At 41.1% G+C, this 18,386-nt stretch overlaps 1 protein-coding gene across 1 annotated transcript in view; it reads left to right on the forward strand.

Annotated features, from left to right (window-relative positions):
* Positions 1 to 18,386, forward strand: part of LOC126458111 (mucin-17) — a 211,722-nt gene that overhangs the window by 156,171 nt on the left and 37,165 nt on the right. Inside the window, exon 16 of the mRNA XM_050094940.1 lies at positions 9,119 to 9,323. Coding sequence (XP_049950897.1) covers positions 9,119 to 9,323 — 205 coding nt within the window. The remainder of the gene's footprint in view (positions 1 to 9,118; positions 9,324 to 18,386) is intronic.

The following is an 18,386-nucleotide window of genomic DNA, read 5'->3' on the forward strand; positions in this document are numbered from 1 at the left end:
CTATGGCATAATCGTACTGGAATGGATTTCTGCCCCTATGTATGCGCATTATATTACATTTATCTACGTTTAGGGAAAGCTGCCAGCTGTCGCACCATGCATTAATCCTCTGCAGGTCCTCCTGGAGTACGTACGAGTCTTCTGATGTTGCTACTTTCTTGTAGACAACCGTGTCATCTGCAAATGTTGTCAACTAAGTCATTTATGTATATTGTAAACAATAAAGGTCCTATCACGCTTCCCTGCGGTACTCCCGAAATTACCTCTACATCTGCAGATTTTGAACCGTTAAGAATGACATGTTGTGTTCTTTCTTCTAGGAAATCCTGAATCCAATCACAAACCTGGTCCGATATTCCGTAAGCTCGTATTTTTTTCACTAAACGTAAGTGCGGAACTGTATCAAATGCCTTCCTGAAGTCCAGGAATACGGCATCAATCTGCTCGCCAGTGTCTACGGCACTGTGAATTTCTTGGGCAAATAGGGCGAGCTGAATTTCACATGATCTCTGTTTGCGGAATCCATGTTGGTTATGATGAAGGAGATTTGTATTATCTAAGAACGTCATAATACGAGAACACAAAACATGTTCCATTATTCTACAACAGATTGACGTAAGCGAAATAGGCCTATAATTATTCGCATCTGATTTATGACCCTTCTTGAAAATGGGAACGACCTGCGCTTTCTTCCAGTCGCTAGGTACTTTACGTTCTTCCAGCGATCTACGATAAATTGCTGATAGAAAGGGGGCAAGTCCTTTAGCATAATCACTGTAGAATCTTAAGGGTATCTCGTCTGGTCCGGATGCTTTTCCGCTACTAAGTGATAGCAGTTGTTTCTCAGTTCCGATATCGTTTATTTCAATATTTTCCATTTTGGCGTCCGTGCGACGGCTGAAGTCAGGGACCGTGTTACGATTTTCCGCAGTGAAACAGTTTCGGAACACTGAATTCAGTATTTCTGCCTTTCTTCGGTCGTCCTCTGTTTCAGTGCCATCGTGGTCAACGAGTGACTGAATAGGGGATTTAGATCCGCTTACCGATTTTACATATGACCAAAACTTTTTAGGGTTCTTGTTTAGATTGTTTGCCAATGTTTTATGTTCGAATTCGTTGAATGCTTCTCTCATTGCTCTCTTTACGCTCTTTTTCGCTTCGTTCAGCTTTTCCTTATCAGCTATGATTCGACTACTCTTAAACCTATGATGAAGCTTTCTTTGTTTCCGTAGTACCTTTCGTACATGATTGTTATACCACGGTGGATCTTTCCCCTCGCTTTGGACCTTAGTCGGTACGAACTTATCTAAGGCGTACTGGACGATGTTTCTGAATTTTTTCCATTTTTGTTCCACATCCTCTTCCTCAGAAATGAACGTTTGATGGTGGTCACTCAGATATTCTGCGATTTGTGCCCTATCACTCTTGTTAAGCAAATATATTTTCCTTCCTTTCTTGGCATTTCTTATTACACTTGTAGTCATTGATGCAACCACTGACTTATGATCACTGATACCCTCTTCTACATTCACGGAGTCGAAAAGTTCCGGTCTATTTGTTGCTATGAGGTCTAAAACGTTAGCTTCACGAGTTGGTTCTCTAACTATCTGCTCGAAGTAATTCTCGGACAAGGCAGTCAGGATAATGTCACAAGAGTCTCTGTCCCTGGCTCCAGTTCTGATTGTGTGACTATCCCATTCTATACCTGGTAGATTGAAGTCTCCCCCTATTACAATAGTATGATCACGAAACTTCTTCATGACGTTCTGCAGGTTCTCTCTGAGGCGCTCAACTACTACGGTTGCTGATGCAGGTGGTCTATAGAAGCATCCGACTATCATATCTGACCCACCTTTGATACTTAACTTAACCCAGATTATTTCACATTCGCATTCGCTAATAACTTCACTGGATATTATTGAATTCTTTACTGCTATAAATACTCCTCCACCATTGGCGTTTATCCTATCCTTGCGGTATATATTCCATTCTGTGTCTAGGATTTCGTTACTGTTCACTTCCGGTTTTAACCAACTTTCCGTTCCTAATACTATATGCGCACTATTTCCTTCAATAAGAGATACTAATTCAGGAACCTTGCCCTGGATACTCCTACAGTTTACCAATATTACGTTAACTTTTCCTGTTTTTGGTCTCTGAGGACGGACATTCTTTATCAACGATGATAATGTCCTCTCTGGTAAGCCGTCAGGTATTTTATCGTTTCGCCCAAGGGGGGGTCCCTCTAACCTAAAAAAACCCCGTGTGCACGCCACACGTACTCTGCTACCCTAGTAGCTGCTTCCGGTGTGTAGTGCACGCCTGACCTGTCTAGGGGGGCCCTACAGTTCTCCACCCAATAACGGAGGTCGATGAATTTGCAACCATTATAGTCGCAGAGTCATCTGAGCCTCTGGTTTAGACCCTCCACACGGCTCCAAACCAGAGGACCGCGATCGACTCTGGGCACTATGCTGCAGATATTAAGCTCAGCTTGCACTCCGCGTGCGATGCTGGTTGTCTTCACCAAATCAGCCAGCCGCCGGAAGGAACCAAGGATGGCCTCAGAACCCAAGCGGCAGGCGTCATTCGTTCCGACATGTGCTACTATCTGCAGCCGGTCACACCCAGTGCGTTCAATAGCTGCCGGAAGGGCCTCCTCCACATTACGGACGAGACCCCCCGGCAAGCACACCGAGTGCACACTGGCATTCTTCCCCGACCTACCCGCTATTTTCCTGAGGGGCTCCATAACCCGCCTAACGTTGGAGCTCCCTATAACTAATAGGCCCGCCCTCTGTGACTGTCGGAACCTTGCCGGAGAATCGGCCACTGGCCCAACAGGCGAGGCATCCTGTGGTGGCTCGGAAACGATGTCATCACCACTAGGAAGCACCCCGTACCTGTTGGAAAGGGGTAAGGCCACTGCCACGCGGCCAGATCCCACCTTCGCCTTTCGGCCAGGCACGCGCGAGCCCACCACTGTCCGCCATTCACCCTGGAGTGATGGCTGACCGGTAAGATGCTCACTGCCGGAAGACGCAGCGACATCAGGGGTTCCATGTGATTCCAAGGCCACCGAAGTAGGCATAGGTCTCACCACAGTTGCCCCAACGCCACTACGAGCCGACGCCTGCGCCTCGAGCTCGATGAGCCTAACAGACAAAGCCTCCACCTGCCCCCGAAGAGTGGCCAATTCTCCTTGCGTCCGCTCACAACAACCACAGTCCCTACACATGACTATGTTTACCCTACTCTATACGGTGACAAATTCCCAAGATAATCTTCTGATGAGCTACTCTGATAATCAAGAAACACTCACTGAAATACGAGACGCGAAAACTACGCTAGGTTTTCCCAGAAAAATTATTTAAAAGCTAAGCGCAGCAAATAAGTACAAAAACGCTTTATACAAACAGTACTCGCTGCTGCTGGTGCTCTCGCTCTGGCTGTCACAAGACAACTGCTGATTCAAGTGACTAGTGGCTAACGGCCGCGAAACAAACAAAAGACGGTTTTAGGGCGCTTTCTGTTCTAAACGATCAAGAAAACACTAAGAAATCTAACACGAAAACTACGTAAAGTTTTATCAAGAACTGTTAGTTACTATGCAGAGCAGATAAACACAAATAGAATCCCTTCCTTAGTGGAAGGTCGTAAACAAAATGCAAAATAAACGCTTTATACAAACAGTACTCGCTGCTGTTGGTGCTCTCGCTCTGGCTGTCACAAGACAGCAAACTGGTGGAGAGAGCGTCACGTATGTGATACGCAGTCTGGGGTGCAATAATTAAAACAGAGCCTTGTATAACTAACTTCTCCACTAAATGTAAAAATATTTTTGTTGATGCCAACCTAGATAGATAGAAATGATCATTGTAAAAAAATAAGACAAATCAGAGTTCACATGGAAAGATATAAATGTTTTTACTGCCTGCTGTTTGAGAGTGGAACAATAGAGACATAACCTGAAGGTGGTTCAATGAACGCTCTGCCAAGCACTGAATTGTGTTGAGTTGTTATCATTGCACCAGGCTGATGGCTGCTTGTTAGATATATGAAGCAAGCAGTGCAAGAACAGCAATAAAACAAGACACTCTGTACATTTGGTAGAATACCAACAAAAGACTGCATAGAAAAGAAAATAAGGTTGGTTGTCAGAGCTTGCTCTGAAATGTGAAATAAATACTCAAGGCTCTGGAATGAGTCTCCCATTTGCAAAAAAAACTAAGACTAACAGCATGTCTGATAGAAACTAAAGTTGTCTTCCATATTCAGTTTCCATATTGAGCAAGTTTTTCCCAGTTGTTGTGTAGTTTGTTTTCGCTCATCAAAGACGATGACTGTATGTAAACCAACAAATCGATTTCATACAACAACTAATCTGATTTCATCAACCATTACCAAGCATACCCTCTGTCAAAATAATATCGTAGTCTTAAAACAAATTATGAAATTCTTTGCTAAACACACCTTATTCTATAAAACTATGAAACACTGAGAGATGCTTTTGGCCTTCAGGTGACAAGTCACAATAAATTAATGAAAAAAGAAGGGATGAGGCAACATCTTTCATTTTGTTTGTATGAACCTCTGCGTATTAATAATGCAACAGCACATATTACATTTTTCTCGTCTCTAGACATGTTGCAGATGATGTGAATACACTGAGAAATGTTTGCTGCTGGTGTGGACAGAAACAGAGACAAGAAACAAAGTCAGAAACAGATGCAAAACACTGTAGGAAACAATGTTTCCAACAGGAACCTTTTTCCAGTGGTAGTGTGGACATGGATTCACACTACGTTTTGCTGTGGTAATGTCACTAGTGGGGTTTTGACTATCGACTTTTGCAAGTGCTTGTGAACAACATCAGGGTGCACTGTGTGCATTTCAGTTATTCATTTTCTTTATAGTGTATGACGTACGTGCGCAGTATGCCATTTCAGAGCAGTGGTGCATTGAAAATATATCAGAAATATGTCACACTTACCATTAAATCAGATTAATAAGCCACAGCTGCAAAATACTAATGCGAATTCTTTACAGACGAATGGAAAAACTAGTAGAAGCCGACCTCGGGGAAGATCAGTTTGGATTCCGTAGAAACACTGGAACACGTGAGGCAATACTGACCTTACGACTTATCTTAGAAGAAAGATTAAGGAAAGGCAAACCTACGTTTCTAGCATTTGTAGACTTAGAGAAAGCTTTTGACAATGTGGACTGGAATAATCTCTTTCAAATTCTAAAGGTGGCAGGGGTAAAATACAGGGAGCGAAAGGCTATTTACAATTTGTATAGAAACCAGATGGCAGTTATAAGAGTCGAGGGGCATGAAAGGGAAGCAGTGGTTGGGAAGGGAGTGAGACAGGGTTGTAGCCTCTCCCCGATGTTATTCAATCTGTAAATTGAGCAAGCAGTAAAGGAAACAAAAAAAAAATTCGGAGTAGGTATTAAAATCCATGGAGAAGAAATAAAAACTTTGAGGTTCGCCGATGACATTGTAATTCTGTCAGAGACAGCAAAGGACTTGGAAGAGCAGCTGAACGGAATGGATGGTGTCTTGAAAGGAGGATATAAGATGAACATCAACAAAAGCAAAACGAGGATAATGGAATGTAGTAGAATTAAGTCGGGTGATGTTGAGGGTATTAGATTAGGAAATGAGACACTTAAAGTAGTAAAGGAGTTTTGCTATTTGGGGAGCAAAATAACTGATGATGGTCGAAGTAGAGAGGATATAAAATGTAGACTGGCAATGGCAAGGAAAGCGTTTCTGAAGAAGAGAAATTTGTTAACATCGAGTTTAGATTTAAGTGTCAGGAAGTCGTTTCTGAAAGTATTTGTATGGAGTGTAGCCATGTATGGAAGTGAAACATGGACGGTAAATAGTTTGGACAAGAAGAGAATAGAAGCTTTCGAAATGTGGTGCTACAGAAGAATGCTGAAGATTAGATGGGTAGATCACATAACTGATGAGGAGGTACTGAATAGGATTGGGGAGAAGAGGAGTTTGTGGCACAACTTGACCAGAAGAAGGGATCGGTTGGTAGGACATGTTCTGAGGCATCAAGGGATCACCAATTTAGTATTGGAGGGCAGCGTGGAGAGTAAAAATCGTAGGGGGAGACCAAGAGATGAATACACTAAGCAGATTCAGAAGGAAGTAGGTTGCAGTAGGTACTGGGAGATGAAGAAGCTTGCACAGGATAGAGTAGCATGGAGAGCTGCATCAAACCAGTCTCAGTACTGAAGACAACAACAACAACAACCATTAAATGTCAATTAATAAAGCATCAATGATGTAAGGCTTCAAGAGCTTTTGTAAAAACTAATGCACTATGCAAAATTCTGATGCATAAGCTGTAGTGTAATGGATAACATCATGGTTGCTGAGTTAGAGGTTATAGGTTTGCGACTTGCTCCATGCAACTCCCCCCCCTCCAACTTAATGTTGTCATCACATTCTGGAATTTTGTTATGGTTGTAATACAATATGTTCTGCAATATTCAGTGTTGTTGAACATTTCTATGTGGACAGAGAATGAAAGATGAAATAAATATTTTCCTGTTTATATCCAAACATGTGGTGCTTTCCGAGTTGTGGTGATGCGGGAACCGAAGAGGACAGCTTATATTCCTGCAAATAAAATGAGCAGCTATAAAATTCATATTGTTCCTTCTCAAAAATACTTCACTGTTTATTTCCGATTATGTGACGATTTCTGAGTGATGGTTAGACAGGAACCTAAGAGGACAGCTTATATTGCTGCAGTGAAACAGTGAGCAATAACATTCATATTCTTCCTTGTCATAAATATTTCACATGTTGTGTAACCACAAATACATTCCTCTAAAGAGTTCTTGCTACAACTGTGAGATTCCCCCGTCACTAACACATCCATAAACATCAACTTCGCACTACAGCAGTAAAAAACCGAGAGCGTTGTTCCTGGTCGCCTTCACAATGGCAGCACATCACAGTTAAATCAGTTCCTGCAAAAAGTAGTGTGAAATGTACTCGACCCATCATCATTTCGCAGTCATGGATTATGTCAACATTTCCTGTCTCATGCCTCCCCCCTCCTCAGTGACCTGAATATTCCCTTAACTCTGCCATCATCCATGGCATGAACCATCTGGCTTTTCTGCCACTTGTAACTCATTCAGTCACATCAAATGTCAATAGGAAGAAAATAGGACAAAGTCAAGCGAAATGCTGAGTAAGAACATAGAATTGAGGAAACCTTATTAGGAAGAAATGTAAAATCAGAGAATTTTTAACATTGATCTTATGGGTTTTTCACAGGGGCTACAAATTTATGGTGTAGAATCGCAAAAAAACATAAAATCAGATAACATAAAATCGAAGCTCCACAGTATTTGCAAGTACAATATATACATGTTCATTCCCCCTCATTAGAGGTGCATTGGGGTACATTATTAAGTAAATTCCGTAGTGTGTATATGTATGTGAATTGCAATAGTTACAGAAAATATGAAGTACACCAAACAAAATTCTTCACAGATTGTGAGGGAATACTGTGGGGATAATGCAACCAGTTGTTGAACTAAAACTGTACTTAAACAAACAATAAATTATGTATTACTTGACTAGGAAAATTTTAAAATTCTCACTGTACTTTGTGTTCTTTAAATTATTTTTGTTTGTTGAGGGTATTATTTGGCTACTTTCTATAGACAATCAAGCAATCTATCTCTTTTTTTTTTCACCGCATGCTTTCTTTCTCTTAAATGGGCACTAAACAGTGATCGGTTGCTTTCACCGGAGTTGACATGGTATATGAACCTTGTTTCAAATTCTCTCCCCATGTGTGCAATATACCACGCACAACAACTGTCATATTTTGTTTTATATACTCCTGTAAGGTTGAACAGAAATTTCGTAGCAGTATTGAGTCTAATATGAGAAACTATTGTGTTATTTTGCCAAAAGGAGACTTTTAATTTGATTTTATGGAATAAGTGACTCACCTCATCTGAAACATTTCATCTGCAAGGTAGTTCAACACAAGTTGTTGTCGGTTGTTGTTTCTTCCCTTTGTAAGGAAATCTGCTGTTTCACATTTAACTTTGACTGCTTTTTTGGCATACAAGTTGCTTTCCTTTTTTAAAAAAGAATTCGAACTGGAGTGTACACATGTTCACAGCTACTTCTTTCAGCAAGTGTAATTGAGATTGTGTATTCTCTTTTAAGAGATATTTGGCTCATTTTCCATGGTGAAAATAATTTTATTGTGTTGATCATTAACAGATGAAATGAAACATCAGCTGCTTCAAATGTCCCCTAAAATAAAATCAAGGTAAATTTAGAAAACCTAAATAGTATCTGGTTGCTGTAGACCTTGACTTGGTGAAATGAGGGAAAATGAACCGACAGAATAAGTCAGTAGAATACACAGCAGTAAAAAAAATGGTAAACATTTTTAATCTCCTTTGTCCATAAATTTGAAGTGATTTATGAAAAGAACAGTCTCTTGGTAATTCATTTGTGTCTCTCTGTCTAAAGAGAGAGAAAATCCTCTGATTAGGATCTGATTTTGATGGAATTTGATTATTCTTGTGTCGTTTCTTAAATTAGACTTAGTTTCATTGTGCACTTTGTAATATAACAACACCACAAAGGAAAAAGAATAACAGTGTGAATTACAGAATGCAGTGGGAGCAATTTTACATTAGACATTTTTGGACTAGTCTTTTGCAGACAGCATTTTTAAGTGGTGGTGATTAGAAAACGTAGGAAATCGGTTTGAGAAGTTTCTGAACCCTTCAGGATTTATTGTTAAATGGATAATAATGTTTTCTATAGCACTGTAAGTAAAGCTTTTATTTTTACTCAGTACTTATGTAATGTTTTACTTTCCATGTGTTATTCTGAGGTTTCAGTTTTTGTTATTCACGTAGTGCCTTATGAGCTCGACTTTTTTATATAATTGGGACTCTCATTTGCTATATGTTGTATAAGGAATTGGAATAGGAATTTTTACATGTACATTTCAGTTGAATTTTGTATCTAATCTTCAAATAATCACTAATATCATTCCTTGAAAAATGAGGCTGATTATACTTACTGCTAACTTTGTTGTCTAAACAGATCTTCATCATGGTGAAATGTCCCCAAGCAGCAGCTGCTCCGTTACATCTGGTACACCATCAACTGATCTCCGCTTTTCAGAGTACCACCTAGAGAAAGTCAGCTCATACTTCACACCCTCAGAAGATGATGATGCATCGTCTATTGATCGACCAATTCGTGCATATTCTGTGGGGTCGCGGGCAGACACTCGAAAGACAAGCAGGTTAGTATTATGTGCTGTTTGAGACTTTCTGCCATAGTAACTAATGGGCGTCACGTTGGATAATGTTGTGGAAACTGCACGATATTTCAACGAGACAGCTGCTTGTCGTCTTCAGGGGCTTATTGACATGTTGCTGCAATGGCTCACCAATGTATATGCTGACTCGCTAGCAAAGTGTGGGCACCCAGGGGTGGGCCTATAACGACCTTGTAGGCGAATCATAGAGCATGGTGATATCCAGTGCCCTCTGCCAGTGAAACGAGCCACGGTCTTCACATTCGTGGGGTGGGAAAAGCACGGCCACAAATCATGGCCTAGCATGCACGCAGGCAAAGCATTGGCACCCACTTTAAGTGGGCAGACTCTGATTCTCCATCTGTGTAGATTCGGCTTCGTTTGTCTTCGGCCAACAATTCCTTAGCACTGCTGATACTGGTTCCCATGCCTTGCTGAGTTGAAATCCTATGTCTCTATTGATCAGGTCCTTACTTATACTATTTTGAATGCTTCTTTAATGATGGAGTCCCAATATGTGGAAACAGATAAAAGGATCTTTGTCTTTCCATAGTTCATGCTATGTCTCATGTCAAGACAGTGTTCAGCCACAGCAGACTTTTCTGACTAACCTAATCAGGTGGGACATCTATGTTCAGAGCATCTGTCCTTACCAGTGTGACATATCTGGACAGTGTATGATTTCCCACACTGAAATGGGATTTTTGTCTCCTTAGACCTAGATTGTCCTTAAGAGAACCTAGCATTGTTTGCACTTGTGCTGGAGGGTGAAAGACATATTTTATTTGATGTTTCTTGAACAACCTTTTGTCAATCTTAAAGGACAGACTACCAACACAGGGTAGAAATACCATCCTTGTGGAGTTATCCGTTTCTTCTGGCTGTTCTCAAGCTTTACTGCATGCAGATTGAAATACATTCCAGAACTGTTTATCAGAGTGGAGTGGTACACAAAACATGTCAGAACACTGTTGCGCAAGCAACAAAAAAAGCATGCCAAATTCAGAACAACGCAAAATCCCCAAGACTGGCTAAGTTTCACGGAAGCTCAAAATTTAGTGCGGACATCAATGCGAGATGCTTTAATAGTTTCCACAATGAAATATTGCCTCAAAATATGGTAGAAACCCCAAAGAGATACTGGTCGTATGTAAAGTACACCAATTGCAAAAAACAGTCAATACCGTCACTGCGCGATAGCGCTCGAAATGTTACCGATGATGGTGCCACTAAAGTAGAGTTACTAAATACAGTTTTCTGTAATTCCTTTGCAAAAGAGGATGAAGTAAATATTCCAGAATTCAAAACCAGAACAGCTGTTAGCATGAGTGACATAAAAGTAGATATCTTAGGTGTTGTGCCAGATGTTATACCAGTCAGGTTCCTCTCAGAGTATGCAGACACAATAGTGCCTTTCTTAGCAATCATATACATCCGCTCACTTGATGAAAGATCTGTTCCTAAAGACTGGAAAGTAGCACAGATCACACCAATATTCAAGAAAGGAAATAGGAGTAACCCATTGAATTACGGACCCGTATCACTGACCTTAGATTTTGGGGCATATACTGTGCTCAAACATTATGAACCACCTCGAAGAAAATGACTTATTGATACATAACCAACACGGATTCAGAAAATATCATTCTTGTGCAACACAGCTAGCTCTTTATTCCCGTGGAGTAATGAGTGCTGTCCACATGGGATCTCAGATCGATTCCATATTCCTAGATTTCCAGAAGGCTTTTGATACCGTTCCTCACAAGCAACTATTAATCAAATTGTGTGCATATGGAGTATTGTCTCAGCTGTGTGACTGGATTTATGATTTCCCCTCAGAGAGGTCACAGTACATCTACATCTACATCTACATTGATACTCCGCAAGCCACCCAACGGTGTGTGGCGGAGGGCACTTTACGTGCCACTGTCATTACCTCCCTTTCCTGTTCCAGTCGCGTATGGTTCGCGGGAAGAACGACTGTCTGAAAGCCTCCGTGCGCGCTCTAATCTCTCTAATTTTACATTCGTGATCTCCTCGGGAGGTATAAGTAGGGGGAAGCAATATATTCGATACCTCATCCAGAAACGCACCCTCTCGAAACCTGGACAGCAAGCTACACCGCGATGCAGAGCGCCTCTCTTGCAGAGTCTGCCACTTGAGTTTATTAAACATCTCCGTAACGCTATCACGGTTACCAAATAACCCGGTGACGAAACGCGCCGCTCTTCTTTGGATCTTTTCTATCTCCTCCGTCAACCCGACCTGGTACGGATCCCACACTGATGAGCAATACTCAAGTATAGGTCGAACGAGTGTTTTGTAAGCCACCTCCTTTGTTGATGGACTACATTTTCTAAGCACTCTCCCAATGAATCTCAACCTGGTACCCGCCTTACCAACAATTAATTTTATATGATCATTCCACTTCAAATCGTTCCGTACGCATACTCCCAGATATTTTACAGAAGTAACTGCTACCAGTGTTTGTTCCGCTATCATATAATCATACAATAAAGGATCCTTCTTTCTATGTATTCGCAATACATTACATTTGTCTATGTTAAGGGTCAGTTGCCACTCCCTGCACCAAGTGCCTATCCGCTGCAGATCTTCCTGTATTTCGCTACAATTTTCTAATGCAGCAACTTCTCTGTATACTACAGCATCATCCGCGAAAAGCCGCATGGAACTTCCGACACTATCTACTAAGTCATTTATATATATTGTGAAAAGCAATGGTCCCATAACACTCCCCTGTGGCACGCCAGAGGTTACTTTAACGTCTGTAGACGTCTCTCCATTGATAACAACATGCTGTGTTCTGTTTGCTAAAAACTCTTCAATCCAGCCACACAGCTGGTCTGATATTCCGTAGGCTCTTACTTTGTTTATCAGGCGACAGTGCGGAACTGTATCGAACGCCTTCCGGAAGTCAAGAAAAATAGCATCTACCTGGGAGCCTGTATCTAATATTTTCTGGGTCTCATGAACAAATAAGGCGAGTTGGGTCTCACACGATCGCTGTTTCCGGAATCCATGTTGATTCCTACATAGTAGATTCTGGGTTTCCAGAAATGACATGATACGCGAGCAAAAAACATGTTCTAAAATTCTACAAGAGATCGACGTAAGAGATATAGGTCTATAGTTTTGCGCATCTGCTCGACGACCCTTCTTGAAGACTGGGACTATCTGTGCTCTTTTCCAATCATTTGGAACCCTCCGTTCCTCTAGAGACTTGCGGTACACGGCTGTTAGAAGGGGGGCAAGTTCTTTCGCGTACTCTGTGTAGAATCGAATTGGTATCCCGTCAGGTCCAGTGGACTTTCCTCTATTGAGTGATTCCAGTTGCTTTTCTATTCCTTGGACACTTATTTCGATGTCAGCCATTTTTTCGTTTGTGCGAGGATTTAGAGAAGGAACTGCAGTGCGGTCTTCCTCTGTGAAACAGCTTTGGAAAAAGGTGTTTAGTATTTCAGCTTTACGCGTGTCATCCTCTGTTTCAATGCCATCATCATTCCGTAGTGTCTGGATATGCTGTTTCGAGCCACTTACTGATTTAACGTAAGACCAGAACTTCCTAGGATTTTCTGTCAAGTCGGTACATAGAATTTTACTTTCGAATTCAATGAACGCTTCACGCATAGCCCTCCTTACGCTAACTTTGACATCGTTTAGCTTCTGTTTGTCTGAGAGGTTTTGGCTGCGTTTAAACTTGGAGTGGAGCTCTCTTTGCTTTCGCAGTAGTTTCCTAACTTTGTTGTTGTACCACGGTGGGTTTTTCCCGTCCCTCACAGTTTTACTCGGCACGTACCTGTCTAAAACGCATTTTACGATTGCCTTGAACTTTTTCCATAAACACTCAACATTGTCAGTGTCGGAACAGAAATTTTCGTTTTGATCTGTTAGGTAGTCTGAAATCTGCCTTCTATTACTCTTGCTAAACAGATAAACCTTCCTCCCTTTTTTTATATTCCTATTAACTTCCATATTTAGGGATGCTGCAACGGCCTTATGATCACTGATTTCCTGTTCTGTACATACAGAGTCGAAAAGTTCGGGTCTGTTTGTTATCAGTAGGTCCAAGATGTTATCTCCACGAGTCGGTTCTCTGTTTAATTGCTCGAGGTAATTTTCGGATAGTGCACTCAGTATAATGTCACTCGATGCTCTGTCCCTACCACCCGTCCTAAACATCTGAGTGTCCCAGTCTATATCTGGTAAATTGAAATCTCCACCTAAGACTATAACATGCTGAGAAAATTTATGTGAAATGTATTCCAAATTTTCTCTCAGTTGTTCTGCCGCTAATGCTGCTGAGTCGGGAGGTCGGTAAAAGGAGCCAATGATTAACCTAGTTCGGTTGTTTAGTGTAACCTCCACCCATAATAATTCACAGGAACTATCCACTTCTACTTCACTACAGGATAAACTACTACTAACAGCGACGAACACTCCACCACCGGTTGCATGCAATCTATCCTTTCTAAACACCGTCTGTACCTTTGTAAAAATTTCGGCAGAATTTATCTCTGGCTTAAGCCAGCTTTCTGTACCTATAACGATTTCAGCTTCGGTGCTTTCTATCAGCGCTTGAAGTTCTGGTACTTTACCAACGCAGCTTTGACAGTTGACAATTACAATACCGATTGCTGCTTGGTCCCCGCATGTCCTGACTTTGCCCCGCACCCGTTGAGGCTGTTGCCCTTTCTGTACTTGCCCAAGGCCATCTAACCTATAAAACCGCCCAGCCCACGCCACACAACCCCTGCTACCCGTGTAGCCGCTTGTTGCGTGTAGTGGACTCCTGACCTATCCAGCGGAACCCGAAACCCCACCACCCTATGGCGCAAGTCGAGGAATCTGCAGCCCACACGGTCGCAGAACCGTCTCAGCCTCTGATTCAGACCCTCCACTCGGCTCTGTACCAAAGGTCCGCAGTCAGTCCTGTCGACGATGCTGCAGATGGTGAGCTCTGCTTTCATCCCGCTAGCGAGACTGGCAGTCTTCACCAAATCAGATAGCCGCCGGAAGCCAGAGAGGATTTCCTCCGATCCATAGCGACACACATCATTGGTGCCGACATGAGCGACCACCTGCAGATGGGTGCACCCTGTACCCTTCATGGCATCCGGAAGGACCCTTTCCACATCTGGAATGACTCCCCCCGGTATGCACACGGAGTGCACATTGGTTTTCTTCCCCTCTCTTGCGTAGTGATAGACGTGATATCTGGCATTCCGCAAGGTACTGCCATAGGTCCTCTACTGTTCCTGATTTATATAAGTGATCTAGGTGATAATCTGAGCAGCCCCTTAGATTGTTTGCATATGACGCTGTAATTTACCATCTAGTAGAATCATCAGACAATCAATTCCAATTACAAAATGATATAGAGATAATTTCTGTATGATGCGAAAAGTGGCAATTAGCACTAAACAAAGAAAAGTGTGAGGTCATCCACATGGGTACTAAAAGAAATCCATAAATTTTGGGTATACGATAAATCGCACAAATCTAAGGGCTGACAATTCGACTAAATACCTAGGAATTACAATTATGGACAACTTAAGTTGGAAACACCACATAGGTAATATTGTGGGGAAGGCAAAACAAAGACTGCACTTTGTTGGGAGAACACTTAGAAGATGTGACAAAGCCACTAAAGAGACAGCGGACATTACACTTGTCCGTCCTCTGCTGGAATATTGCTGTGCAGTATGGGATCCTTACCAGGTAGGATTGACAGAGAACATCGAAAAAGTGCAAAGAAGGGCAGCTCGTTTCGTGTTATCGTGCAATAGGGGTGAGAGTGTCACTGATATGATACGCGAGTTGGGGTGGCAGTCACTGAAACTTAAGCTCAAGAACAGCCAGAAGAAATGAATAACTGCACAAGTATCTACCCTATGTTGGTGGCGTGCCCTTTAAGATTGGCAGGCTGTTCAAGAAGCATCAAACAGAAAGTGTCTTTTGCCCTCCTGCACAAGTGCAAACTAAGCTGGATTCTTTTAAGAACAGCCTAGGTCTAGAGAGACCAGGCATGTATAAAATCCCATATCAGAGTGAGAAATCATACACTGGCTGGACATGTCACACTGTTGAGGATAGATGTGCTGAATGTAGATGTCATGCCTGATTGGATCAACCAGAGAAGTCTGCTGTGGCTGAATACTTTCTTGACAGTAGACGTAACATGAACTGTGAAGAGACAAATATCCTTCCATCTGCTTTCATGTACTGGGACTCCATCATTAAAGAAGCAGTGAAAGTATGTATAAGTAACAACCTGATCAATAGAGACTTGGGATTTCAACTCAGCAAGGCATGGAAACCATCACTAGTGGTACTAAGGATTTGTTCCCCGCAGGTGAAAATTTACCCAGAGGGAGAATCAGAGTCTGCACACTTAAACTGGGCACCAACACTGTGCCTCTATGTGTGCTGGGCCACACTTTCTCCGCATCACGAATGCGAAGACCATGGCTTGTTTCTGCAGCAGGGGACACTGGATGTTGTCGTGCTTTATGATACGTATACAATGACATTATAGCCTCATCCCTTGATGCCTGCATTTTTATAATGAGTTAGCATATATATATTGGCGAGCTGTTGCAGCAACACATCAATAAGCACCTGAAGATGATGATCAGGTGTCTTATTGAAGTATTGTGCAGCTTCCACAATTATCCGACTCGATGCCTGTAAACCAATGAAACATTTCGTATTATTTTCAGAGCATTACATAGGGTATAAATGTTTGGTTATAGTGCCTATGAGTAAAACATAGTTATGATAGTTCTTCAGTAGGAAGTGATTTGAGACACTTATATCTGGGAGTTTTGTGTAAAATATCATTTCTTAGTGCGCTATTAACTTCTTCATGTCGTCTGTGGAACCTTACTTGTACACAGCTGCACACATACTTACCAGTTCCAGAACAATAGTCAAGAATGTTATTGGTACCACAGCTGTACTGTTGCATGTGTCATCATCCACATCAAGATATGGTGCACAGATATCTCTTGTCATGTTGCCAGTATGCGAACCCCACATACGTATAGGTGAATGACTGAGTTGTGATGCACACAGGTGCACACACATTTTAGATTTGTAAATAATTTATTCCTTCATCTGAAAGAAGTAAAGGGTTGTAGGAAGGGATACTTTGCAGAAACTGAGTTTGAATGCCATCCAGGAGCCCATATGAAGGGAGACAGTAGCATAGTACAACAGGAAATTTTACAATGATACATTAGTAATAAGGAGAGGGAGGGATGGAAAAGTAGCAAAGTGAGCAGCCAGCAAGCCGGAGATAGAGAAGGTTGTAGTGGAAGAAACAGATTTCAGATCGACACCAGGAGTTGACAAAAATTAAAGAATAAGAGCTTGCAGATTAAACAGTAGTCATTGGAAGAACATGAAAATACTAAACTGAAAAAAAAAAATTGTGTTAACACCTTTGAGGTACTGACACTGAGTAGAAGAATCTAAAGCACCATGCCTTATGCAGCAAGCACCGAAGCCATAGAAGTTGTGATTCAATTTGTGGAGTGATGGGGGAAGGAAGTTTAAGTTACCACTATCAAATTGAAAAAGCTATCATCAACTAAACATAGGTTTAACACCACAGTATTTTACTAGGTGTGGACCTCTTCGAAGTGGTATGCTCTTGCCTTCTTCCAACTTTGAAATGACTAACTGAGCCACTTATGGGGGGAACATATGATTTATTGTGAACCTCAAACCACAGTATAGCTTAGTATTTTTCACATTGATAAATTGTTGTCAGAAGCAAAAGAAAAAGTAATGGGTGAAAAAATCCTAGGTCCAATTGGGAACCAAAGCCAGACGTTTGGATTTGTAGTCAGGCACTTAACCAGTGAACTGAATATGAATATGTAAAAATGTTTAAATGAATGTTCTGCCATTTGACTGTATATACCGTTCATTCTATTGTACAATTCTGATTTCAACCTTTGGCCATTTTCAAGTGCTACACTGAATTGAAAAAAGGTAACATTATGCCAATACAATCTTTGCTCAGAGAGTGTTTTTAGAATTTAAAAAATTACTGAAATTGTTTTAATTACATGTTAAGAATGATCAGACTTTTGTAAATGAAATCTGTGTCAAAATATATTAAACTTGGTTAAGCAATGCAGGTGTCGCAATGTATAAATGGGAACATATTCACAAACTGTCTGGCAGAAATAGAACAAACATATCTGCCATACAGTGAATAAATATATCTGCCATACATTGAATAACTGTGCCACAAAATAATCACCAAAAATCATCACTAGGAAGGAACTATTACACATAATAAACTGTATAGAATATTGAACATGAAATATAATTGTGCATTAGTGCAACATAGCTCAGTTGTAAAAACATGTAACGATCTGCCGAAATGTATTATGAAGCAGACCTTTGGATCATATACAATTGTACTGTGAAAGAGCCTGCAAATGTTTGCCATAAAACCATTGTATACTATAATGTGACAATGTATTGTAAAGCAGCTGTGTGTATGCCTGAAGTGGAAATAACATTATATGTTGTAGCAAAGAGTTTACCTAAGAGTCTTCCTCGTCCCCCATCACCCACTTCTATCTTTGCCAATAGGTTTCTTCTTAAAATTCTGAACAGCCTTTATGAATTGAAGAGACTGTTGTATTTATCACTGTTACCAGTCTTTGTAGTCACCTCTCTTTAATATGGTTTTACACCAAATTTATGTTTTGCTGGTTTGACTTCAATTATATTATTACCTGGCTTTCATATTAGCCATAGCATGACATGAATGAATTGCTGTATTTATTACATGTTTTCGTTCTTTTCCTTTATAAAGCTATAAAACGGCAATGTTTGACTGTTGTAATACATTATCATTCGTATAAGGATACTAGTTATAGCCTCACGTTCTTTCTTTTTTTCCCCTTTCCTTATTTAATCTTGTTTTCTTACTTGCTCTCCCCCTTCCTCTCTTTCCTTTTACATCTTATATATCCCTACTCAATTTTATTACATTGCTTATTATTT

The sequence above is a fragment of the Schistocerca serialis genome, chromosome 2, assembly GCF_023864345.2.
Source record: "Schistocerca serialis cubense isolate TAMUIC-IGC-003099 chromosome 2, iqSchSeri2.2, whole genome shotgun sequence".
In the NCBI taxonomy this organism is placed as follows: Eukaryota; Metazoa; Arthropoda; class Insecta; order Orthoptera; family Acrididae; genus Schistocerca; species Schistocerca serialis.